Raw genomic sequence first — 26875 nt, 5'->3', positions numbered from 1 at the left:
GGAAGTAATTATCAATTATAAATGGAATCTTACTAGAAATTATAAATAATGGTGGAGTAACAAGAGTAGGTAGCAAATTCTAGATATAAGGAGGAAGGCACTATTTCATCCAATTACAGGCATCACATTACTATATGAAATAATCGCCAAAGTAATAAGAAATATGTTGAGGAAGTATGGCGAATTAGAGTAATAGCAAGGAGGTTTGAAAGCAATGTGATTAACAGTTGGCCAACTATTTACAATTGAACTAATACAAAATAGCAGTTGAAATTTTCTTTTTATTGATTTTAAACAGGTTTATGACTCAATACACAGAAAAGAAAAAATATAAAAAGCACTTTTTTCACCACAAAGCATTACATATGCTGATGTTAGAGACGTATTGAAGAGAGAAATGGAAAAGGTTGTTAGTAAATTGTGTATGAAGCAAAAAAATTTGGCAAATAAATGAAGACTAATTTAGAAAACGTTTGTCAATTCAATTATCAACAAATACCAGTTTCATCTACAAATCTAGGATATGAAAATTCGATAGATAAGAATTCTGAAAGGTAACACAATGGTGAGATAACTACCAAAAATATTGAAAACAAAAACCATTCAAAGGTGGTAAAAATTAAAGCATATGAAACAATTGTAAGACTAGTAGTTTCATATATGACAGAGAATTAATAATGGTATACAAGAAGCCAAAAATAACACAAATAAAGCAAGACTGTTAGGATAAATGGCCAGAATGCAACAATGGAGAATTATGGAAATGATACTGTAGGAAGGAGAAAGAGAGGACACTCAAAGAAAAATTAGCTAGTCATTAAGGCAACTGTATGGTATAGGTAAATAAAATTTCAAGATACAATTTTGGCACTTACTGAATATTGATAGACCACCACAAATTATAAAACAAAAGTCATCTACTTTGTCTGATCGCGATCAACTTCAAGTTATTTGGAAACTTTAATAATTATTTAGAAATGTATATATAGAGATCTACTGGGTTTTTATAATATTTATTATTTGATTTTTACTTTTTGTAGCTTAATTGTGGTAAACATACAAACAATTCATTTTATGATATATATTTTTGACTTGAAAAGTAAGACATTGCTTCTGACCCTTGACACAAATTGATGAATATTTTTTCATATCATATTAATAAAAATTCCATTGTTTAAATAATCTTAAATTTCATAAAACTAAGTTTCATCAATACCACTCTAGTTTATTTAAATATACCTTAATTTATATGTCGAACATTTTTCAAATTTTCTTGTAGGATTTTATGAAAATAAACGAATAATTTTATATTATTTATGAAAAATTTATTCGGCTGATAAATTTAAAATAAGAAACCTGATTATAATTTGGATTATGAAACAAATTTCCAACATTTAATCTTCGGGTTTATCTGGAGGGGGTCCACAAGGCTGTAACATCTTTTCCATGAGATTGAACTTGACTCGAGCCTTTGCCTCATTTTCACAAATAGCGATATAATTGATCAAATCAGGATGTCCCAAATAGCTTGAAAAACTATCCCTATGTTGATTAACTAACCATTCGTATTTTGTTGTATCGGCATGGCCTGTACCTATATATTTGGATTGCAGATGTTCTAACTGGCTGTGAATATTGTATCGATCACCCATATTAACTTTTTCAAAGTTACAGTATTTTTAAATTCCTTTTTATACTTAGACACTTTGATAGGTATATTTTATACACAAACTAATTTTTCATCTGATTGTCATTGTTGTACTTTCTTCTTCTTCTTTTTATTGGCTTCTTTGCTTCATGTAATTAGTCATTTCGTTACGTTTGATTGATCTAATATTACATGTAGGGTTTCTACATATATAAATTCTATAAATGCAATTTGAGAAATTTTCGATGAATGTAATGAATAAACAATAGCAATAAGCTCTGATATGTTATTTTTAAATTGTGACCCTTCTTACTACGCCTATGGTTCGAACAGATGGCCGTTGAAAAAGAAATGACATTTGGCGCCAGTAACATAAAGGAGGCAAGAAATATCAGTTGGAACAATGTTTTCTTGTATTGGTGGCACAGTGATGAAATAAAAATTGACTATAACATTTGAAAAGTGAAGAGCGAATGTAAAGGTATGTTATATTTATAGTTTTTTAATAAGTCTGTTTTAAAATAAACTAATTTGCAGCATAAAATGAATCTCAAACATGTTACAGAAGAATCCTCATATTTTAACAACTCTCATCCGTCTTCTAATAGAAGGAGATCATTATTTCCTTCTGAAATTACAGACTCTGAGTCAGATTCTGACTTAGGACATATAAGTCCTCTAAATTTTGACACTAGTTTTGAACTTGGGGATTTTACACCTCTAGCTTCAAAACAGAGTAAAAATGATGAAGAATTTGAAGATACAGTTGGAGAGTACGATATCTTAGGAATATTACAGACTGATGATTCTCAGGAGGCTGTACCTCCTCTGTATCTCAGTCCGCTTTATAGAAAAGCTCATTTATCTGAAACCCCTCAAACATCCCCTACATCTATTAAACTCAAAACACCACATGATTCCTCTAATACCAATACAAAATTACCCAAACTTTCACGTAAATCTCTTTTAGATTCCTCGGATGTACCCAGTAAAAGAAAGATATCACCTGATAATTCTCCTGAACAAAGTAAACAGATCAAACTTGATCCAAAATCCTCTCGTGTAAGAACTACCTTATTTCCTGAAGTAGATTTTGCACTTCCTACAACATTATTTTATCCTAAAACAGAGTCAATGGACAAAAGTACAGAAAAGAAACGTGATGTATCCAGATCATCTGTTGTATTTACAAAGAATCAAAAAATTCGTTCACGTAAAAAAATTGGTCAAATCAATGCAGGGGTTCATCATAAAATTAAGCGACCTAAACCAAAGAAATTACATAAAACTAGATCAGTACAGAAAAAGTTGAGTGTTTCTGAATGCAATGCAATTTCAGACTACATTGAATCTCTTAAGCAAGTTCAAAATTCTGCATTGGCCCCTAAGCTGATTGAAAATAAAGAAAATAATGTTCCAGAAGTGTTACAATTTAGACAAATTACACCTGCTAATGATTTATCTAAGCAAATTACTACAGCCGAAATTAAAGATTCAAGAAAACGTGCCTTAAGTCCAGATCCTGTACCAGATCCAAGCAGAAAATTTTTTAAATTCTCAAGAGGTAAAGGTGTAGTTAAGATGAATAAATCCCTTCAGTTAGAAATGGACCATGGAAAGTTATCTTTAATTAACAAAAACAAACAAAAAAATCAAAATAGAATCAATAGTTTCAATTTAAATTGTTCAGACGACTTAATTGAAGATGAATCAGAAACATTGAATACAAATATTGAAGAAATCATATGTTCCCTAGAAGAAGAATCTGTTCCCAAAAAAAATACAATTGTTCTTCAAGCTCATAATTCAGTACTCGCTTCTGAAAACTCTATACTTCTCCACCAGCCAAATAATGCTGCCGATCTAATACTGTCCCCAATTTCACACATGTGTGATGTTACTTCTGGCTTGGCCTTAAATTCTCCTAAAAGATGCAGAAATTTGAATCCAATTTTAGATGGAATAAATAACACTTCAAATTTGGAGAAAAATGATAAACTCTTTCCAGTTTTTTATCCACAAACTGCAAAATTGAAGCCGAAAAATACTGAAAAAACTGTTAATGCAGATAAAAAGTTGAAAAAGCTACCACCATCTCAGATGCTTCTGGATGCCGGCCAGAAAAAATTTGGAATGACCCAATGCAATGAATGCAATATTGTGTATCATATGGGAGATCCCAATGATGAAATGATGCATTTGAACTACCATACTGCTCAACATGTTTTACGATTTCCTGTGAGTAATTATATTTTTTTTATTAAATTGTAGCTTAGATAATTATATATGATATAAAGTTAATCATAATGATTCATAGTAGATAATTGATAATTCAATGGTAAATATCAGTCTAAGTTGGAATTTCTTGAATTGTTAGTGATATTCATACTGAAGACATACCACTGCAAGATCACTCACAATTACACTGTCCATCACAACGAAATAAAGCTTGACGTGATGAAATTGTTTGAGCCTTCCATATATCTCATATCCGTCTTAAATAACCAGATGTGTAATTTTGAGTGTTGATGTATTTATTGTAAATTGTGCTTTAAGTATTCATTTCAATAATTCTTGAAATTTATCATTATTGCACTGTTTATTTCGATGAAATAATAAGTATATATAACTATTTGATTCAATTGGTTTTGCCTACATGAAGATCTTCTGAATAGTTTATCTCGACAAATAGATGTGTTCAGGGTTTGGTTTAAGACATATGAGACTTCATTGAACATAAAAATAGAATGACTGCAGTAATTTGTTTTCTACCGTATGTTTTGATCTTCTATTGGTTAACCAGCTAATATTTTGATCCTTAAGTTTTGTATCTTGTATGCTCTAATACTCTATGTTTTATTGATATTAATGTATTTTGTAAAGTTGAGTACATCTAATTATTCAATTTGTGAAATTAACTTAATAAAATTTGTTAGTGTTAACAATTTTGAATGAAAATTACTGTTTCTGAGACATGTTAGCAAAAGTACTCCAGATTTAAATTGACGGTACTTAACGAGTATGATTATGGGAGATGTGATGGATTTGATAAATGAGATAAAAAACATTCGTGCCTGACTCTGCTAAAGTCTTGTATGTCAAGAAACGCTGATATACAGAGAACTCTTGACTAACTCATGTTTTATGGTTGAGTTATTTATGTAAGATGCAAATTTGTGATTTGGAACCAGGTTGAAATATTTCACTTTCTGGACTAGGCCAAAAAAGCATTCGGAAAATAGGTACTTTCCAGATGGTTACTTGAAAATGCTATTTCTAGATCAATAATTCCATTATTTTCTTATCAAAAAGTTTCTTGTTAATTATTTTTACCACTTAGGGATGGAAGAAGGAGAGAATTGTATTCAATCTTCAAGATGATAGTAGGATAATACATATTGTACCAGGTGACTCAAAAATATGGTGGAAAAAAGTCGGTGATTTGATGGAGATCATTAATCGAGAAATGGGATGCTATAATATGGATTTTTCCCTTGATAATTGTCAGGTAAGTTTGAAACAAACAACAAAGGATTTTTTTCTAATATGTATTTAATTTTTTAAGGCATTTTTGTACATAAAAAAGAAGATAATCGTAGGATGTCTCATTGCTACTAGCAAATCTGAAGGATACAAATTACTTTCTCCCATTGAAAGTGAAGTTGATGTTTGTTCCGAAGAAAAATATCCAATCAAATGCGGAGTACCGAGAATTTGGGTATCAGTAAATAATAGAAAACAAGGAATAGCTACAAAAATGATGGATGTTTTAAGAAGGAATTTTATTTTTGGGTATACTTTAGATAATTTTGATATAGCTTTCAGTTCACCAACTGACGATGGCAAAATATTTGCTCAAATTTATTTTGGAACTAACAATTTTTACATATATTAATAGTGAATAAGTTACCTTAATAACCCAGATCCTCGAATACTTAAACACTATTAGTGAATTAGTTTAATGCCTTGTTTACTTCTGGTGACAAATGCTAAGGCAGTTTTCAATTCTGAATTAATGTATATCCAAATCGGACATTTTAGAGTTTTATTAGTTATAAGTTTTAAAAATATTTATTATTCCAATAGTGAAGCTTACATGTTACATACCTCTCTTATTTTTATATATTAAACTATTTATTCACTAGTAACACCTACCGATCATCTTCATTTGTAAATGGTTTTCCAAACCAGTAGGCAATATTGCCTATTTTGCTAAATAAAGCCTCTCCAGAATAGAAGTTCAATATTTTTCTTGTGTTTATCTGTTTGTCGGATCATTATCTCTTGCAAGTTTTACATTTTAGTCATTATCCATTTTTATTCAGGAATCTTTTATATTATCTACGCAAAAACATATTCTGTGAGATAAAGGATCTTGTGAAGAAGTCTAGTACTCTTTTCATTGCTTCGATCTTTTTCTCTGGTGTTTTTGTTTCTTGTTAGATCAATATTTATTGCATGTTCTACGAGTCAGTTTTCATCCATTTTTATTTTAGAAATTTCTATAACGTATCTATTTAATTACATCTTTTATTTGATTTAGTCAAGACTGTCCTCATCCATTAATTTTTGAAAGGTTCTATGTCTTATATATTTAATTATATCTACTATTAGATAAGTGGTATTATGAAGAAGAAGTCTAGTACTCTTTTCAATGCTTTGATTATTTTTTTATTTTTTCGTGTCATTTCATTGTTTCTTGCAAGTTTTACTAGTCAGTCTTCATACATTCTTATTTTGGAAGTTTCCATATTATATATATTCAACTACATCTTCTATTTGATATATGATATGATAAATAAGACTGGTACTTTTTCTATTGCTTTTATATTTTTTCTTGTATTTCATTTTTTGTTGAATCATTGTCCCTTGTAAGTTATACAAGTCAGTCCCCATCCATTGTTTCTATGTCTATTCTGCTATTAGATACATGATCTTATGAAGAAGAAGTCTAGCACCCCTTCCATTGCTCAAAGTTGTTTTGGGATTAGTCTCTTGTTAGATCATTATCTCAGTCAGTCTTTGGCTATTCTTATTTTGCCAAATAAAGCCCCTTCGGAATAGAAGAAAGTCCATGTTTTTTCTTGTGTTTATTTTCTTGTTGGATCATTGTCTCTTGCGAGCTTTATTCTTTAGTCTTTATCCATTTTTATCCCGGAATGTTTGATTGTATATATTTAAAAACATTTTGTATGTAATAAATGATCTTCTCTGAAGAATTCTAGTCTCTTTCCATTGCTTAAATATTTTTTCTTGTGTTTTGTTTCTTGTCGGATGGAAGTTTTATAAGACAGTCTTCATACGTTTTAATTGTTTGATGTTTCTATATCATATATATTTAACTGCATCTTATATTTCATATATGATCGCGTGAAGAAGAAGTCTGGTACTCTTTTAATTACTTTAATGTTTTTTTGGGTATTTTTTCATCATTTCTTAAAAGCTTTATAACTTGGTATTCATCAATTCTTACTTTGTAAATTTCTGTATCGTACATCTTATAGTTGATATATGTTTCATGAAGAAGAAGTCCAATACTCTTTCCTTTGCTTCTATATTTTTTTTGTATTTCATTTTTTGTTGGCTCATTGTCCCTTGCAAGTTCTACAAGTCGGTTTTCATCCATTCTTATGATGGATGTTTCTATCTACTCTTTCCATTGCTTCGGTGTTTTCTTTTGTTTGAAGTTTATTTCTTGCAAGTCTCTCTTTATTAATTTTTGTTGAGGAATATCCTCCTTCATACATTTAACTGTATCTTGTATTTCCTGTAGTCACAATTTCCAAGGTAATAGGATTCTAATCAAAATTTTGTATATTCTCATTTTGTTTAGCCTGCATATTTACTGGATATTTACATATTTTCCAGGTATGTTTTGCTTCCACTGGGAATTGTTTAATCATTAACACTTGTACAATATTCCCTTTAAAAGATTTTGTTGTAGAGCGTGACTTGATTGTATCTTTTACTTCGATTACTCTTGCAAAACCTAGGATTTCTTGGTTATCATGTAGGTGTTGTTTGATGTTTTCCTCTTCTTTACATATACCTCAGAAGTCTGTGTTATTATCAGGGTCTTTGTTTATTGTAATTATCTCTGCCACAGCTTTCGCATTTTGCTCTTATAAACTATTCCGTGGTTTGTTGCCTTAGTTATTTAGGTATATCCAAAATACTTGGTTTCTGGGAGTTGCTCCATTGTTTGTTTCTGTTTTTCTTGTTCATATATTTTATTTTGATGATTGGAAGGAACAAGATTAACAGATTCAGTTTGCTGACGTAATTCCCGATATAGTTGTTCATTTTATTTAGTTAAATAATACAAGGTACAAACTATTAGTTAAGTTTAAAAAAAAATTAGTTTTAGGTCTGATTTTAACTAGGATCTGGATTTATAGCCAGTATTATTTATTTTTTTTGTATAACTGTTAAAATAAACTTTTAATTTTTTATGTTTTAAGGAAAACCATGGTGAATATTTTTTTTTCTCAAGTATTTTAAAGATTTGTAAGTTTTATACATTTTTGTCCAGTGATTAAAAACGTTATTTTATTCGATGTTTTTTCTTCCCACATTCCCTTTTTAATAGATGGTTGATTATATAGAACATATAATGAATAACATATGAAGCAAATAAATGACAGGTGACGCCACTTCCTTCAGCGAGTACACCACTACTTAAGAAGCTCTTTTATTCTACTGACACATTGACAAATTTATATTTTTGACCAATGTATATGAATAATTTTAATTAATTAATTGATAATGTGATATTTTTATAAACTTAGCCCAAACAATAACTATGAGATTAGAGATTTACCGATAAAATATCGTAAAAAGTAACACAATAATTAAAATATCAAAAGACAATTTGATCATTTCAATGAACGTTATATTTATCACATTTTCAATACAGTTTTTCCCAAATGTAACCGTACAATCCCGTTTTTCGATAGTTTATTAAAAAAGTTAATGACAATTATACCAGATCCATTTTTTACCACTGTCCTTTTTAGCAGAAGGTTTAAATACTTCAAAGGAGTAGTACGAACACCTTGGGAACTGAGATACAAACTGCCCAGAAAATAACATCCTTTGGAACGATATTACGTATTTTGGAAGCGGACCAATGAGATGTAGTCTTGTATAAAATATCTTTTAGGTATAGGTTCAGAGTAGCTGTAAAGCCAGTTCCATTTTTTGCCACTAGTTTTAAAAAAAGATTGAAAAAGGACATGGCCTGCAGATTCTACGAGCAAATCATGAAAACACCAGAGTATCTACTCTGCGAAGGTCCTGCCCTTTTTAGCAAAAGGTTTAAGTACCTCAAAGAAGTAGTACGAACACCTTGGGAACTGCCTAGAAAATAACATCCTCCTATTACGTATTTTGGAAGCAGACCAATGAGATGTAGTCTTGTATAAAATATCTTTTAGGTGTAGGTGCAGAGTGGGTGTATAACCAGTTCCATTTTTTGCCACTGGTCTTAAAAAAAAGACATCCGTAGCTTGGCGTAGAAAGTCGAACGTTTTCTTTAGTTTTGACAAAGAACTTTCCACGTAACTTATACAGAAAGCAGGGATTTTCTATCTTCGTAACGTAGGAGTCAGATGAAACGAATATATTGAAAAAGTGCCCAAAACGGGACAGTTTGAGGTTAATTTTAACATATGTATATATGTGAGAGCTAACCACGGTTTTACTCACAGGTCTTGAAACCAAGACAAATCTTTACAGATCGGCGTGGTTCTCATGCTGCCCGGATTTTAAGTATTTGAAGTAGCCATGGAGCGGCGCCACTATCTAGGGATGGATACTTACAACATAAACGACTGTTACATATAACTTTTCTTCTTAAATTTAAGCTGCATGCGTTTATTATCCGGTGACCACAAAGTGAGATAACTAAGTGTTCATGGAATAAATCCATCCCACTACCCTCTTTCAATGCCTGTATATGCAACCATTCGTGCGTACACAACAGTTACTTTTCAATTGATAAAGTACTACGTGCACGAAACCCATGGGCTCGACGCTCAAAGCTTGGCACACAAGAATCAATTGGTGAAAACCACGTGTCACTAGATGGCGCTGAATTTGGTTTCTATAGCGGTGAACAACAATACAATCTATAAGGGTGTTGACGCGGTTTAGTTTTTTATGTAATTATAGTGATTTCGGTAGAATTTTTTTAATTTCCGACATTTCCTAAATGTGAGGTTAGAACAAAAAGTTGTGCTTAAGAATCGGTATTGAAGTAACCCTTTTTAAAATCATGAAATATGTTGGAGTCAGAAGCAGACAACTAAAAGAAGAAGAAGCGATTTTTAAAGCGGAACATATAGTATTTATTATGTGGACAAACTAATAAACCATTAAAAGGTTATGTCTAGAGACGTAAGGTCTAACTTCCCAGCCTCATGAGATAATAAATAAACTGAATTATTTGGTTAAAGATTTGAAATGTATTTGATCGTGGAGGAAAATACTTGAACATCTATACGAAACTACCAAAAAGGTGCACAAGAGTTTTATTGACCACTAGAAAAGGATTTTAACAACTAGTACATTTGTAACCCTATAACTTTTACAACGTTTTTATTATTTTCGAAGTGTACCTTATGGATGTGTGGTTTTTATCTCATAAAAGTATTTTAAACGGGTATATTATTTTACTATTTAGAATATAATTTCAAATAACACTTTCTATTGTTCATAAAACAACAAAATTAGTTTGTATTCTGCTTTTATTGCTCACCTCTATTGAAGTTTGAAAGAAAATTTACAGATGTCGCCCACTTCGTAATTTTCGCGAATAGACTACAGAATCACTTTCCAAACAAAGTTTTAACTGCGTTTCCGATTGTATATATGTTTGGTGATTTGTGATTTTTTCGTATTGTCTCTGATAAATACTAAAAAATACCTTCCGGAACAAAACACCTTACCATCTTATACAAAAGTAATTAAACACTTTTTAAATAATTTCATTGAACGCACAGAACACCTAACCAAATTTGTTTGGAATGTGAACTATAACAATATGACCGTAATGTCACGCTTCGGTTGTCTATTGGAACAAACTTTGGCAAAAGTTTTGTGTCAAGTGTCAAATTTGAAAACTTGTCACAAATTAATTGTTTATCTGTTACCGAAATAAAAGATACTCGATTAATTGAATATAAAATACGAATATTATGGAGGAACTTCTTTGAAACCATACTATAGACTATCTATACCTTCTTAAGCCCTTTTATATTCTTCTTCATTAAGTAATAATGCATATTCCATAGAAAAATTTGTTGTAGCAAAAACAAATGTATATCTTAATAACTCGAAAGGAATTTGAAATAAAAGTACACAGAACGTCAATTCTACAGTTTGTACTTAAAGCACAATTTTGAATACCAAATATTCCTCTGGTGCTTGAAGGGTAAGAGGAAAACGCAACTGTAGTCGACACACAGATCTATAAAACGTGGAATTTGGAACGTGGGTTTGAAGTATCGCGCACCCATGTATTCTATCTATTGTGTACTTAAAATGTGTAATTGGGAAGCGACTACCACGACCTGATTAGTTTATATTTCCAGCGTCTACAAAAAAGGCGGTAAAAAATTGTCTTCTTGGCGGGAAAAATTGTCAAATTTTAACTTCTCTCTTTCTATTAGAAAATGAAAAATATTGAAATCATCGGAAAGAAGTTAGATATCCAGAGTTTGTTCAAAAGCTGTCATTAAGGCTACAAATATCAAAATTGCAATCTTAACCTAAAACCATCTAACTGATTATTTTAGAATGACGGTATTGGTCAAATTGCATGAGGGGCAAATAAATATAGATATGAAAATGAACCAGTTTTAAAATTTGATATTACTTAATAAAAAATATATATTTTTCAAGAATATCTATCATAAATTTTCACAATAATCACATACGGGCAGACGAGAATTCCTATGAGATTATAGAGCATTTCAAAATGCTTTTTCAGTGAACGTATGGATTGTTATAGTAGGGGATAACCAAATTGGGCTACATTTTCTGGCTCAGCCATTAAAAGGTGTTTCGTAAACCAGTTTTCTCGAAAATGATCTCCCTGAACTAATTAAAGACATCGTACTCAATATCAGACAAAGCAAGTGGTTCCAGTATACTTCAGTTGGATTACAACATTTAGATGCAACATAATTCAACCGCTGGATTGGTCGAGGAAAGCCCCAATATTGGCCTCCTCGATCTCCAGAATAAAATCCTTGTAATTTTTGTTTATGGGGTTACCTTAAATCATTAGTCTACACGACACCTCAATCGACGCCTCAGGAACACAGTAATATCAATCTGCTCAGAAAGTAGAGCTGCCTTACAAGCCATAACGGCGGAAAAGTTGTGCTCTAGCCTAGTGCTAAAGTGTCTTATAGAATTTGGCGATAGCTGCAAGATCTAGCTAGTTTGAGTGCCCGGTAACTCGGGCAACAAAGGCAATGACGAGGCGGATGGCGGATTTGATCGTCAGACTGGGATCAGCGCACTCACCAAGAGGCCAAGAACCCATCCTTGATGTGGCTAAAAGCGTTGCTATCGCAACTCTCAATGGTCTACTCGAAAGGCGGTTCGGCAGAGATGGATAGAGACACCTAGCATGAGACAAGCGAAGGCACATGTATATGGACCTTGTGCGTCTCACACCAAACAACTGTTCCAACTAAACACGCGCGAAATCCGACTCTAGCCGAAGACACTGCCATCTAAGATCACCCATGGTCATCATGGACGATCTGGAGTGGCTTTAATGCATATAGGAGAACGTAGACCACGTCATCTGTGAGTGCCGTGTATACATACGAGCGCGGTTTAAGTATTTGGGCAAGCCAAAGCGCCTGATCGGCTTTTCAAAGGACATCGATCTTTGGTAAAGTTAAGTGAGCTTATCTGAAGGCCTACGTGCTCAATGGCCACTTGGCCACTCACGATGTAACTATGAATCTTTGAACGTGTACGGCAATCCACGGCTACGTTTATGTATTTGGTTTGAGGTGGTTATTTCCAGCATTTATTATGAATCGTATTACATCTTTACCTCAATCAATTTATTAAAAAAATTATAGATTATTGTATTTATTTTTTTCTCTGTAGCTATTGGTATTAGAAAAAAATATGAGGATGAAAAATATTTCTAAATAAATCAAGGATTTTAAGATTTTTCCACAAAACTTCATCTTGATAAAAAGTTTTGATAAGAAATGAAGTGAGGGTTGTTAATTTCACCCCCGTATAATGTAACAAAAATATTGAAAAGATATCCGTAGTTAATCACGTTAAGTGTACGAAAATTACAGAATTTACTGAAATTTTAGGAAAAAAAAAATAAAAACTCAATTTTAGTCACCACCTTTTAAGTGTAATATCTCGGAAAGGGGTCGGCTCAGGAAATTTTGTAATAGGAAAGACCCATCTTAATTTCATACAAGCAATTACCTCCTGAATTTATTTTGTCGCATTAATCTAGAAACACCCTGTATATTGTAGGTTCCCTTACAAAAGAAATAGTTGATGATATCTGTACCTAGTTTAATAATATTATAAAAAGCGTATTGACAGTTATTAAATGGAAGATTTATTATTCTGTAACGTGTAACATATTTCAGAAGAATGTCTATAAGAAAAATAGTGAGAAATCAATATCTAATGCCATTTTATACACCTTGCGGTGTACAATAGATCATAAATTTTCATTACGTCCTAACGTTGAACAATCCTGATGGGTTATTTATCGACTTTAGTGTTGTAGTGAAATTATTTATAGTGGCGATTTAATTGCTTCCAGGGCTAACGTGTTGCGAATTTATTTCATTGAAATGATGTAGATACGTTCGCGTTATTTACGTATGTAAACTAGTATTAAATTGGTTTTATGTCATGTGTAAATTTCTGAAGAGAGCTCATTAAAGTGAAATGATACAAAGTTTGGATCTAGAATTTATTATGTAAAACGAATATAGGTATATCATCATTTATGGTAAAATTGTCAATATTCTATTTTCACTTATGTATATTGAAAGAATAAATTAGAACCTTAGACCAGAGGTTCCTTTACTATTTTTAAAATAATGGAACAATAACCAGATACCTCTTATTATATAGAAACCCATATTCAAACGGTGTCTCATAAGTAATGTCGGTTTTCAAATGTGAGTAGTCCTACACCGGTCATGTCAAAGATACGGCGCAGGGGCCGGAAACGGCCCGCGATCCCAATTTGTCACAGAAAAAAGAATCATGCTTTTTAGAGCTTTTAGACTGCATTCGATTCCTCTACGGATGTTTATAAGTACCTAATATCAAGGGCAGCGTGTACCTGGATAAGCGGGAGAGAAAGACAGTATCGAATCTAGACTAGAACCTTCATTAACGAGTGCGTCGGTGCGACGTGAGTAAGTTGAGTCGAGTAATCGCAGCGACAGGTTGGAGAAGGATTTTAATTGTACTGCGAAATAGTATTTGTGAAGGTATTGTGCATTTGTGCATCCATAATTGTTGTGTCGAGTTTCACAATTGTTACGATTTTGGAATAATATCACAAAAATTGCATATTTTGTCATAGAAGGGAAAGGTAAACCACTGTGCTTGATTTGTAATCGAATAGTTGCTGTTTGTAAGGAGTTTCATTTGAAGAGACACTATGATACGAATCATAAGTCAAAATACGATCGTTACACTGAAAATATAAGAATCGATAAATCGTCATTTTAAAAATCTAAACTTCAAGGTCAACAATCGATGTTTACTAAAGCTATTACAGAGAGCAAAGATGTCCTAAAATCAAGTTTTATTATTGTATTAGAAATCGCGAAAAGATCAAAACCTTTCACTGATGCTGATTTTATTAAAGATTGTATGTTGGAAGTTGCCGACGTTTCATTTCCATCTCAAAAGTAAATAATTCAAAATATTTCGCTCTCACTCAAGAAACACTGTTGCTTCAAGAATAAATGATTTATGTTAAAATTTGATTCTTGAACTGAAGGAGAAAATTAAGGAATCTACATATTTTTCACACTCCGTTGACGAGAGCACTGATACTTTTGATACAGCTGAACTTGCTGTTTTTATACGTCATTGATGACTGCTTGAAGTCGGCGCGGCATACTTTGAATTAAGTTGCGGATCACATTCTGGTCTATGTTATCCCATTCCTGCAACAGCAATCTTCTCAGTTCATGGGCAGTTCTTAGTGCTGGTGTGTGTCTGCGGATCAGTCGTCCCAACTCGTCCCAGACATGTTCTATGGGATTCATGTCTGGACTGCGGGTTGGCCAGTCAAATCGCCTAATATCTATCTCATCCAGATACTCCCTGACAATTCTGGCTGTATGTGGTCTCGCATTATCTTTCATAAAAATGTCACGTTTCCCCATAGTCACCATGAAAGGCATAACATGGTCTTCTAGCACCTCCGTAATGTACCTGTGAGAGGTTAGGGAGCCATTTTCTATGAAGACCAACTCTGTACGAGCTTGCGCAGTGGTTCCCGCCCAAACCATAACTGACCCACCGCCAAATGGAAGACGCTCGTCAATGCAAACTTCAGCATATCTTGCCCCAGTTCTTCTCCATACTCGTCGACGTCCATCTGACCCAGTGAGGCAAAAACGCGACTCATCTGAAAACAATACCCCGCTCCAGTCATCATCATTCCAACAAACGTGATCTCTGGCAAATGTCAATCTTGCAGTCCGATGATGGCGTTGCAACGGGGGACCTGTAGCCATTCTTCTGCATGACAGTTCAACAGCATGAAGTCCATTCACTAACGTTGACATTTCTCATTTCTTCCAACTAATTTCGCAGTGAAACCGCAGTAGCTGTCCTATTCCGCAAACTTTTGGACACCAAAAAATGGTCATCTCGTTGAGTGGTAACTCTTTTTCTCCCAGACCCTGGTCTTCTAGTGATCAGGCCAGTCTCCAGAAAGCGCTGGTACACCCTTTGTACACTACAAAGACTAGTACCAACACTTTTTGTAGTTTCACGTTGCCTTCAACCATCCTGTAACGGCGCAACAATTCTTGCCACAACAATCGGATCTAAAGGCATTATGTGCCTGTTAAATCACTATACAGGCAAAACAGGCAAGGGAAATGTGAATGTTCAATTAGCGCAAAGGCACATTTTTCATCAAAGTCGTACTCTAATACTTCTTTTTTTATCATATTGATGACCTTTTAGTCTATTTTCTAAATATTGAGAGGTCTGCCCTATGTAGACAGCGTCACAATTAGTACAAGGCACTTGATATATAATATTACATTTTAGCAAATACAGGAATGAATGTGAAATAGCTACGACCGTCAATGCGCGTTACTAGTTGATGGTAGTAGGGATTAGTACGGTCCCTCAAGCAGGTATACTATTGTGTCTGTTAGATAGTGAAGAGCACTGCGTGGGTATCTGCTTTCATTGTTTTTACTGCATACCGACAAAAATATTTATTGGTGCAAAATATAGACATTATTATTAAGAATTTATTAGCGCATATTACTTATAAAATAAACAAAAAAATACCCTATTGGTAGACAAATATATTTACAGATACCATTTGGAAAATAAATCTTAAAAAGGTTTATGTATAGTATCTTGTATTCGCAATTACCATACGTACATCTTTATTTTCCAAGATTTTTTATTAGAATTCGTGAAATGTCTCCAACAAGAATTAAATATTTACAACCTCAATATTTCGCGAATACGGATGCGAACAAACCCTAAACGTGACCCATATTCAGTGATGTCATTAAATAAATAAAAATATAACCACGATAAGAAAAGAAAATACAAGTAAAAGTTACGAGATTGCGAAATTGATGTATTGTAGTAACTTCATGTTTTCTAATAATGAGATGTCCAAAAGAATAAATTGAGGGAACTGAAATATTACCAAACAGAGAGAATTTGGTTTTTTTATGCGTAGTAGGGGAGATGGGAGCGGTAGTAATAATTTAAAAAATTGTTTTATCGAAAAGTCGTACAAATAAATTGTAAATCGCTAAAACTTTGTTTCTTTATCAATTAGAATTGAATAAAATTGTAAAACAATCATCTAATTATTAAAATATACTTAGTATAGAAACTAAAACACCCTGTGGATATTATTTTATTCTACGTACACCCCGGGCCAATTATTGCATTGTTGGCCCGCCTTTCAAGCGATTAGGGGCGTTGAATAAATAAAGAATTTAAATTGAATTATAAATAATGATTAGGTAATGAATCTGATTGTTGTTAGATTGTGGGGGTAAAATACCACTCTTTAATTTATTTTCCGAGCCTATGTATTGATTTTTTTGTTGTATATTTTATTTTTTACTGTTACTGAAGTGTCCAGTCATCCCCCAGACTGAAAATAAATCCGTTAAGCAGTGTTATTTGTAGATGCACTTCATCGTATCCTCAACATTATAGTCACAACGCCATCCCCAATCTTCAAATTCTGATAACTCAAGTAATCAACCGAGAACACTGCGTCATCTACAAGAATGGCCAAAAGGCTTTCGATCAGGTCTAGTACACCGACTTGTTAGGAAGCTTGTGACTATTCGACTACCATATCCGATAATGAAATTGGTATATTCATATCTTACTGACCTTAGTGTCAAAGTCGGCGTTCAATAAGGCTCTTGTCACCCATTGAAAAAGTTTAATTGCTTCCCTCCAAAACCCTCACTATGTTAACGTCTGATTCCCAAATCTCCTGAATGAATTCTCGGATAGGTGCAGAAAATCTTCTTCTAGTATCCCGATATCGGAAGCGAACGACTTCTACCTCAAAATTTCCACTTAAGTCTTTTGGGGGCTAGAAATCTGTCTATTTGGGAGTAAGGTTCAATAACAATCTTAGTTGAACGGTCGCTTTGAACGATATTCTCGACAGAATACAGAGGCCAGTCAGTTTCATCAAGGGAGGAAAAGTCGGATGAATACATTGACCTTATTTCATACAAATAAAATCTACATCCTTGCCATAATCGATTATAGAGCAAATGTCTGACTTTACCTGACATTCTCCGCAAAAACTCTAATATTGCGAACAGTCCAATCCCAGTTACTGCCAATACAAGTGTCAATTCTGCGTTAGTAATATCGTTTTAGACGATATTAACATAACGCCCAATCTTTCACCATCGAATCAAACAATTTATTTGCCAAAAACACCTTTCCGGCCCCATAGATGGTCTCTTTTCTCAAAGCCCGAGAGGTAACTTCCCTATCCTCTCCATTCGGCTACTAGCAATCTCCACAATTCTCCTATCGCCAATGTGAAACTGTACTCTGTTAGTTTTAACGATACTATACAATTGTTACTTTTAATTTGATATAATGCTGGATATTTTTCAACTAAATCTATCAATTGCTCATATTCTTCAAAAGAAAGAGCACCTAGACATTTATGTTCAATTATTTTAAAACAGAATGTAAAAACGTAACGGTAATGTTGAAAGAACAAAATCCCATGGGATTTTAAAGTTGTTAATTACAAACTAATACATGACAACTTTAAAAATGGAAATTAAACGTCTTGGAAACAATATTTTTTGCTAAATCGTTAAGCAAGAGTAAATACCGCATTCTCTAAATTCAGATGAGTTTCTCAGCTCCGCACTCTTCCAATTATTTACCTTAAGAACTTGATGTGGAGAAAGACATAGTGAAAGAAGAAAAAAAAGAAACCAGGACGATTTCAGGTTCAAAATAAGTTTAATTAAGGACGTATCCAAACAGTCGGAGGTTCTTTGCTGATCCACATCATGCAGCAGAAATCACAGACCAAGTTGCTGGGATTGATTATTAATTGCAGGATTAATATGAGGGCTGCTACTTAAGTTTTGAGATATGGCAACACCAATGTGAATATGCAGAATTTGACATTGTCATCATAAACCTTGACTTTTTTAATAGTTAACGTACTAATAACGTGTTGACATACGAGTGCTATTTGGGTTGTTTACAGATACTTTGAACATTCATCTTGATCAAGAAATGGAATTAAATCGTTTTAGTGCGACGATTTTCTATGACTTTCGGTTGGGGTTAAATCAACAGCAGTGTAGGCACTTGTCCCCCTCGCATACGTTTAATGTTGTATGAACGTTTGGTTGTTCAAAAGATTTGTTCGCGTTGGATACCGCATAATTTGACAATCGCTTAAAAAAACTCGTGTCGATTGGTGAAGAGAAATAGTGAAAAAATTCAATCGCGGTGCTTCAAAAGATGTTTATAATATCGTGACAGGCGAAAAATGATGGATATATACAGATAAACCCGAAACTAAATAATAATCTACTGTATGGGTCTTTCAAGACGAGCGAAATCCAACAAGTTGTTTGAGCACGAAGTAGTTCGAAGCAAATGGTCGCCTGTTATTTCGAAATTACTTGACACGTCGCCTGTGTTCCATTAGAGCAACGTAGAACGCTCAATTCTGAATGGTCCACCAGTATTTGTTTGCCAGAAGTGTTCGAAATAATTAGGGAAACCAATCGCTTCGACAAACTCATGCAACAATGTATTGTTCTTAATGGAGAATATCTTTAAAAACAATAAAGCCATATCCAATTATAAATATTTGTTTTCATTTGTCCGCGATAAAATTTCATGGCCGGTTAGACCTAACAAATACCATTCTATGCGTAATTACTATTATTGCAAGCCCGTCCACGACACGGACCGTGGGGATTGTCCCGTCCGGTTATAATTGAATTCTAAAATTTGGCGAATTCCCCGCGCCTTTTATGAGCACCGGCGAGTTGTTTATTTTTTTTCTAACTAATTTCTAGAGAGGGCTATTTTTTATTTGTCTCATTTGTTTACTTTCTAGATTTCTAGAAATGTTCATTTTGATATATATTCGAGCTTGATTAACAGTGAGAGTTAGTTTATATTAAAAAGTCATAGTGAACAGAACGAAATAGTAATTAGTAAATTTGAATAAACTAGAAAAGTAATTATTTAAGTAGTGATGAGCTAATTATTATATAAGTTAGTTAAGTCTAGTATTTTAAATAAATTGAGTAAGTTAAAGACAGTGTTGATCTGATCTCAAAAAAAAATGCTCGCCGTTAAGAAATTCATTTCAAACGAAGAAATAATTACTGAAACTGTCTATTTTGAGGTAAAAGACAAATCCTTCTACAAACACGGTATTGAGAAGTTAGAGAAGTTTTGGAATGATTGTACTGCTTTCGAAGGAGGTTATATTGATTATTGAAAACGATTTTTGGCAAAAAATGTGTTTTTCTTAGTTAGTCACACGACTTATTAAGTGTTGTGTTTTCTAACATCAACTCTCTTCATTCGAGTTTTCCAGAATAGGTTTTGGAATATTGACTGATTCTACAGAATTACAAATTTCATTGACTTCGTTGAAATACTTCCAATGGTATGGATTTTCGTTGCTTTTTAATAATTCATATCTGTAATACAAATAATCGCATTCATTGCAAATTGTCTCTGTTGTGACAAGATATCCTGATCTTTTGAATGTTTCTATGATGAAAATCAATAGAGAAGGACTCAACTTCTTAATATATATAACCAAGTTCAGATTTTTTGTTCTTTATACATGTCAGTAATTGATAAGGTGGCGCCGAATTAAATGTCTTAATCTTTTAATTTGTTTTTTTATTACTAATTTCACTAACATCTGAAACTGCACTTCTTTTCTTTGCTGGATTATTGTATTCTCTATGTGCTTGAAATTCTGAATAGAATTCCCTCATTTTATTATAAAATTCATTTAATTTTATTAAACGACATCTCTGTTTTATAAGTAGCCTTGTCTCTCTATAGGATAGTTTCAATAATTCCCTTTGAGCAAAAATGTCACTTTGATTATCTCCCATTTCTCTGGAATGATTTTCAACACTATCCTTGCTGTTTATGGCGAGAATCCATCCCAACCTAACTTAACCCAATCTATTCACTCGATTTAAATAGCGATACATTTGTGAGCGTAATGAAATTAATATAAAACCTGTCGAAATGTAAAAGCTTTTGCTTTGTTTTTTTTTGGTTTTTTTAACTACATTTTTGTACTGACAAGGTCCTGATACTTGATTATTTCACGTTTTACTGCTGGATTTTTTTAATCGAATTTCCCACATAATAATTATTATGTCAGCTCAATTCTGTTTATCGCTGTTTTATGAGAGACGTTGTCGTGTACTAGTATTGGTCAAATGAAGTGTTTTCGAAGCTATTAACGGTAATACGTCGAAAATAATTCGTATTTCCCGATTGAAAGGTTTTGTCGATTATGGTAGTCAATTAATTTTCATGGAAGCTTATAGCACTCTTTTTCACCAAAAATAATATCGCTTTCCATACGATTTGTTAATGAAACTCGACAGAATGGAAACTTATGTTTTCACTATGTTAATTATTAATCGTTTGGTTGAAAAGTTTTTCTTCAAATGAAAATGCTTTTGTCAAGATAAAATCATGATTTTCATAATAGCGTCTTGTTTCTATCGGTAATAAACCGAGAAAAAAATCATCTATTAGTGATGTTAACGATGAAATTATTCTACCGATTTTGACTTTGAACATTATTCTTACTTCAATATGAATCCAATTTTACAAGATGGATAATAGGACGTAAAATATACGACTGACTATGAGAACAAACCGAAAACGTCAAATGTCAACAGGTTCGATAAATACAAGTCAATATCATATCCACATTTCGGGAGCAGCAAATACAATTCATACTCTCGAATTTTACCAGTTGATTAATTATCAGCTCTGCCTTTTAGCAACAATTTAAAATACATATTCTCATTGTTTTTTGAACTACAATTCAGATCTGGGAGTAACTGGTACCTAAGCTAGAATAACTTAACCTAACTTAACCCAACCTAACCTAACCTAACCTAAACTAACCTAACCTAACATAACCTAACTACTAATTTAAGGTAACTCAGTTCGATGGTTAAATAAATTATAGTTTAAACAACTATATAACATACACTTTTATCAATAATCAAACTAAAATATGGAAAATGAGTTTTATTATGGTGAATAAAGCATTTAGTGAAGTTATTTTGGGATTATTGAAATTAATTTGCGAACATGCTTTTTTGCTGTATTCTAAAATGTAAGATGTGGTAGCAATAGTTTCAGAGATATATTCAGAGATAAATTTAGTTTCTATCATCTTCGCGCAGCTCTCAAATCCTACCTCAAAGTACTTTACTTCAATACTCCTTCAGTTGCTAGAATATACAGGGTGTTCCGTGAAAATAATATTGTGACAAATTTTCTCATACGTTTCTGAGTTATACGCGGTAGAGTTGCGAAATCATAACTTTTATTTAAGTATGTTTTTTTGCAGTATGGAAAAACAAATTTTTGTTTGTTTCTTCACCCTTTGAACGATGATTTAGGTTTTTATGTAAAATGTACATTAACGTGCGTTGTGCTTCGAAAAATATTATATTAAGGTAACGGGAGGTAGTACAAAGATAAACTTTAAGCAAATATTTTTCGAATTATGTTGAACAAAACAAAAAAAAATATAAAAAGTAAGGTTTTTTGTTTTATAATGGAATTGAAGATGATGAAAAAAAAATCAAATGGACTAAGTGTGGGGCGATGTTTCAAGGACCCAAGACGGTCCAACTAAACTGTAAAATACATTTAAATACGGTTCCTCAGGCAGTGGAGTAAGTTTGGAATTGAAACGTCATGCATAGGACCGCTCTGGGTTGTGAGGAAAGTTCAGTTGCGCGAAAACAAACTTTGTCTGTATTTTTTTGATTCATTTAAATAAAAATCGATTTTTCCTTAAGTTCTAATTATCGAGAGCTAAATGGAAATAAGTATTGACTGCAATGTGCCGAATTTTTGGAATAAAATTATTTACTTAATATCAATATTTGTAATAAGTATGAAAACACTGAATATTTTCTAAACAGCTTAAGCTAGTTCCATGGCATAGCAAATGAATTATGGCTAAAAATTACTGAAGAATCCAAAAAATAAATAATATACAGGGGCTGTAATTAAAATATGAAAGTTGTTATTGGACACTTTCACATGACACATTATATTCCATTTGACTGTTCCACACCATATAAACTGTTGTGACATTATGGTACGAATGTATTTGATCATTCTTATTTCACGTTTTCACAACAAAATCAACTATAGATTCAAAAAATCAGATAAATAATTCATTATTTAAAATTGTTTCAGAAAGGTTTTTTTCGTTGAAAATGATTTTCCGCGTATTTCAGAAAACTCAGTTTACCCTGTAATCAATCCTGTTGTGGTGAGTCAGTCTTTCTTTCTGGACTATAACTGGGGTTTCGGGTCGTTGCTAAGCGAAGTGTTTATTACAAGTTTGAAATGTTTTCCCGTCCATTTGACATGTGTATTGAAGGGTTTCTGTATTAAACTTATATAATAATAGATTATGGGTGATAAAAAGGCCGAGGATGAAGGCGAAGATGATAGATTAGAATTCATTTTAACGTATTTAACCAAATCGCACAGATTGAAACAAGAAAAATGGAACAAGATGATTCAACAGGAAGAATACAAAGTAAGTAGTTAAGGTATCTTTATTTGGAGTGCGCAGCAGACAGAATTCATTCAATTTTATCGAAATACTTTAGGAATAATGATTTTTCATAAACAGAGAATATAATATAATAGTTATTTTTAAATATATGATTATATAATTTAGAGTTTACATGAGATAATTGACTTGAATTTTCTGTGGTTTGTTTTAAATCCAATGTTGCCCACAGCCATCACCACCGACGAATTCGAATAATTAATAATAAACATTTTATTTAATATAAATAATGGAGTGGCTTCTCTTAGGAGCACGTGTCCTTCGGCGACACTTTTTTCATGCAAAAGCCCCACAGAATTACCAACCTAAATGAAAATATACGACTTCACGCACCATTCACTATCGGGATCGTTCATTCGGCTTTTCGAGTTGGGAAAAACTCGGAATCTCTTGACAGAAAAACCTTCCTTAGATAGCCACCATCTCCGCTTGATATTTTCGTACTTTTTTAAATGTTAAAAATCTATTAGTCCCAGAGCTGGCTACATAAAACAGCATCGATAAGTTACACGAAGTTTGAGCTTGGAAACGGGGGGCTCGCAATTAGTACATCCCCAAACGGCATTCCTGGCACTCTGTACAGGTCGGATATGAAAATTCCAGCCGGTTTTCCCGGGCGAAAAAATGGATTGGAAAACCTGATATGGTGTAGGAGTAAAAACTGTTGGATCGTGGGGTGCGAATCTCGAATAACAACGTTGTAATAACGCCAGAAGTTTTGAAGGTCGGAAAAGCCTCGCCAGAAGCGACCGAAAGTGCCGGAAAATTCATCCGAAAAACCTCACGTGATACACGCGTCAAACTGACTGGCTGCAGCGGAGTGGTACAGCATCTGCGATCTCTCTCTCTCTTCGAGGTCAGATGGTAAGGCCCATGTCAAAAATTTTGACATGCTCGGATAAAAAGTGTCATTCTCTATCTGTGAAAGGCCACAGCAATTAAAAGTTTTCGCTCATAGCCTTGGTTTCTTTGCGAATCAATAATTGATTTTTTGTTCTAATCACAACATTTTGAATTTGCTATCTAGGAAATTTTATTTGATTATATATAGTTCATACAGCTCAAATCGAATCCTTTTATTATTATATTGCGTGCAAAAAGTGTCGTAATGAATTAAAAATGGAATGGGCGCGTTAAATAAGCGAACACGTCAACGGATTTCTGAGAAGCGTGCATCATCTTACTCCAATCTTCTTCAATGTTTCTTGGGGCACCATGAGCCGATAAACATTACTGAAGGACTTTTCGCAAAGATACAACTGTTTCCAGACATTTAAAAAAAAGTTCATGAAAATCGGTTAATAATTAGCGCTGTGAATGAATTTACAAAAACAAGCCCATTTTCGCGGCGGCGAAGTTGGCGGCGGCGACCGAAAATCAGTAAGCGGTATGAAATCACGCGCGTGAAAAAAAAGATGGTATATCAGCGAGTTTTCATCGTTTCCTAATTATTTTTTTGGGTAGCGTAAGCTGATCGTTTCAATCAAGCCAACAAAAATAATTTTCATTTGAGCCGAAAGCGAAAAGTTTCATTTTCACAAGTACGTCAATTTTCCTTTTTTCCTGAGGTTTTCCGACCTGTGAAACTTCTGGCGTTATTACACCACTCTTAGTTACGATCCCAAAAGTCAAGTAAAAAAGTTTGAAGTGTATACCACGTGAGGTTTTTCTGATGAATTTTCCGGCACTTTTGGTCGCTTCTGGTGAGGGTTTCCCGACCTACAAAACTTCTGGCACTATTACACCGCTACTAGTTGAGAGTCCGACTTCACATTCCACAAGGTTTTTATTCGTATCGGGTTTTTTCGGGCGAATTTTTCGGCACTTTCGGCCATTTCTGGCGAGGCTCTTCTGACCTCCAAAGCTTCTGGCGTTGTTTCAGCGTTCTTATTTGAGGTTCGGTCCCCACGATCCAAGAGTTTTCACTCGTGTACCATGTGAGGTTTTCCAGCCCAATTTTTCGCCCGGGAAAACCGGCGGGTATGTCATATCCGACCTGTAAAAAGAGCCAGAAATGCCGTTTGGTGATGTACTAATTTCGGGCCCCCCGTTTCCAAGCTCAAACGTCGTGTACCTTATCGATGTTGTTTTATGTAGACAGCTACGCGAATATACCAACACAGTTCTCCTTCCCAAACCCGGCTCAGCATCCTGAGTATTTCAACGTCTGATCAGAGAGAGATTCTAAGACTTCTGTAGCGAGTAAAATATAATTCCAAAATTCCAATTTGAATTAAGAGCCGAACAATCTAGTCGCACCGCCCTCCCCAATTTTGAAACAGTACACCTCCGCCCTCTTAATTAATGTCCAGAAGACTTTCGATCAGGTCTAAGACGCCGGACTCATTAGACAGCTTCCCACTATCTGATTGACATATAAGTTAATAAAATTGACATATTCATATCTCACTGACCACTATATTAGTATCAATTGCCATTTACCTCCCTTAATAGCGTTCCAGGAGACTCCCCTATATATAATCAATACATTTACCCCAGTCCCACTTTACCCATTGGAAAAGATCTATTTGTACTACACTAATTGCTTCTGTCTTAGACATACTCTCTTACCCAAATCTCTTGAATCAATTCTTGGATTCGTGTAGGAAATGCAGGGTGGTTCTCAATTCACAAATTACCTAAGCTGTAGGTATCCCAATACCTGTCGCGTTCGACTGCTATCTCAAACTTTCCATTTAAGGTTTTGGGGAGAGAGGCTCGAGATCCGGAGGGAAGCCGTTTATTTGAGAATGAGCTTTACTCATTTTATCAAGGCACTCGGAGGAAAGTTCAGACGAATCCAACCCTTTACCTTACTTTATACGTATAAAACCTACATCCATCCCATGTTCGAATATAGAGCAATCGCCTATTGCTCCTTACCTGATCCTCTACTTAAAAAGCTCTTGTCTTGTTAACAGTCAATTCTCAGGTACTGCCGATACTGTTCAGCCCTAGTAATGTCTAGAGGTCATTTTGTGATTGATATGATCGAATCAAGCAATTCCTGTGCCAAAAATACCCCTTTTACCTCATGGGTCACTACTAGACGGCCTCTTTTCTCAAAGCCCAAGAGGAAACTTCCCTATCCTCTCCATTCGGCTACTAGCGACGTCATACGAAGACATCCTATGAAACCACCTTGCATTCTTCAATAATTCCCCTCTACCATCTAGTTGATCGTCGGAGCTGTAGGTTTTCTGCAGTTTCCAGTAACCTGGTGAGTCGTCTCACAAGCTAAATAGGCAGCTATGGCCGCCATACGCCTACCAGCATTCTGCGAAGAACCGTTTTTTAACGGACATTTCTTTCTTTGTCTTCTTCTTTCTTTATTGTCGTTCTATTACAAAACAATGAACTTGTATATATCTCTCTATAAAATGTGACGTTTCATATAGAAATTACAAATTTTTTACATCAAACATATAGAACAAGAAATAACTATTCCTGGATGTCTCCAATCAATAAGTCTTCACTAAATTTCAATACAATTTTTATAACATAATCATATGCAGCTTTGTAGACAATAAATTGACCTTTAATTTAAAAAATCAACTCAGTATCGATATCTACTACAGAGAAGTTTGATAATG

At 33.6% G+C, this 26875-nt stretch overlaps 3 protein-coding genes across 3 annotated transcripts in view; 2 read left to right on the top strand and 1 right to left on the bottom strand.

The window, feature by feature from the left end:
* Nucleotides 1-1303: 1303 nt before the first annotated feature.
* On the bottom strand, nt 1304-1763 carry LOC130445309 (splicing factor 3B subunit 5). The gene has a single exon (XM_056780875.1). The coding sequence runs from the start codon at nt 1650-1652 to the stop codon at nt 1395-1397; it is 258 nt and encodes an 85-aa protein (XP_056636853.1). The 5' UTR covers nt 1653-1763; the 3' UTR covers nt 1304-1394.
* Nucleotides 1764-1979: 216 nt separating this feature from the next.
* Nucleotides 1980-8200, top strand: LOC130445624 (N-acetyltransferase ESCO2). Its single transcript, XM_056781358.1, has 4 exons — nt 1980-2129; nt 2186-3886; nt 4989-5156; nt 5214-8200. Exons 2-4 carry the CDS (start codon nt 2192-2194, stop codon nt 5541-5543), a joined length of 2193 nt encoding a protein of 730 aa, XP_056637336.1. The 5' UTR covers nt 1980-2129; nt 2186-2191; the 3' UTR covers nt 5544-8200.
* A 14917-nt stretch (nt 8201-23117) lies between these two features.
* LOC130445081 (dynein beta chain, ciliary-like) overlaps nt 23118-26875 on the top strand; it is a 67960-nt gene continuing 64202 nt past the window's right edge. Inside the window, exon 1 of the mRNA XM_056780580.1 lies at nt 23118-23246. Coding sequence (XP_056636558.1) covers nt 23118-23246 — 129 coding nt within the window. The remainder of the gene's footprint in view (nt 23247-26875) is intronic.

This window comes from Diorhabda sublineata, chromosome 6 (assembly GCF_026230105.1).
Source record: "Diorhabda sublineata isolate icDioSubl1.1 chromosome 6, icDioSubl1.1, whole genome shotgun sequence".
Taxonomy (NCBI): domain Eukaryota; kingdom Metazoa; phylum Arthropoda; class Insecta; order Coleoptera; family Chrysomelidae; genus Diorhabda; species Diorhabda sublineata.
This window is presented reverse-complemented; position numbering and strand designations above follow the sequence as displayed.

Bases quoted from the DNA above. Each gene is read 5' to 3' on its own strand.
- LOC130445624 (XM_056781358.1), top strand. From the start codon at position 2,192: ATGAATCTCAAACATGTTACAGAAGAATCCTCATATTTTAACAACTCT. The intron at 3,887-4,988 runs GTGAGTAATTAT...TTTACCACTTAG, and splicing joins AACATGTTTTACGATTTCCT to GGATGGAAGAAGGAGAGAAT. The intron at 5,157-5,213 runs GTAAGTTTGAAA...TAATTTTTTAAG, and splicing joins TTTCCCTTGATAATTGTCAG to GCATTTTTGTACATAAAAAA.
- LOC130445309 (XM_056780875.1), bottom strand. From the start codon at position 1,652: ATGGGTGATCGATACAATATTCACAGCCAGTTAGAACATCTGCAATCC.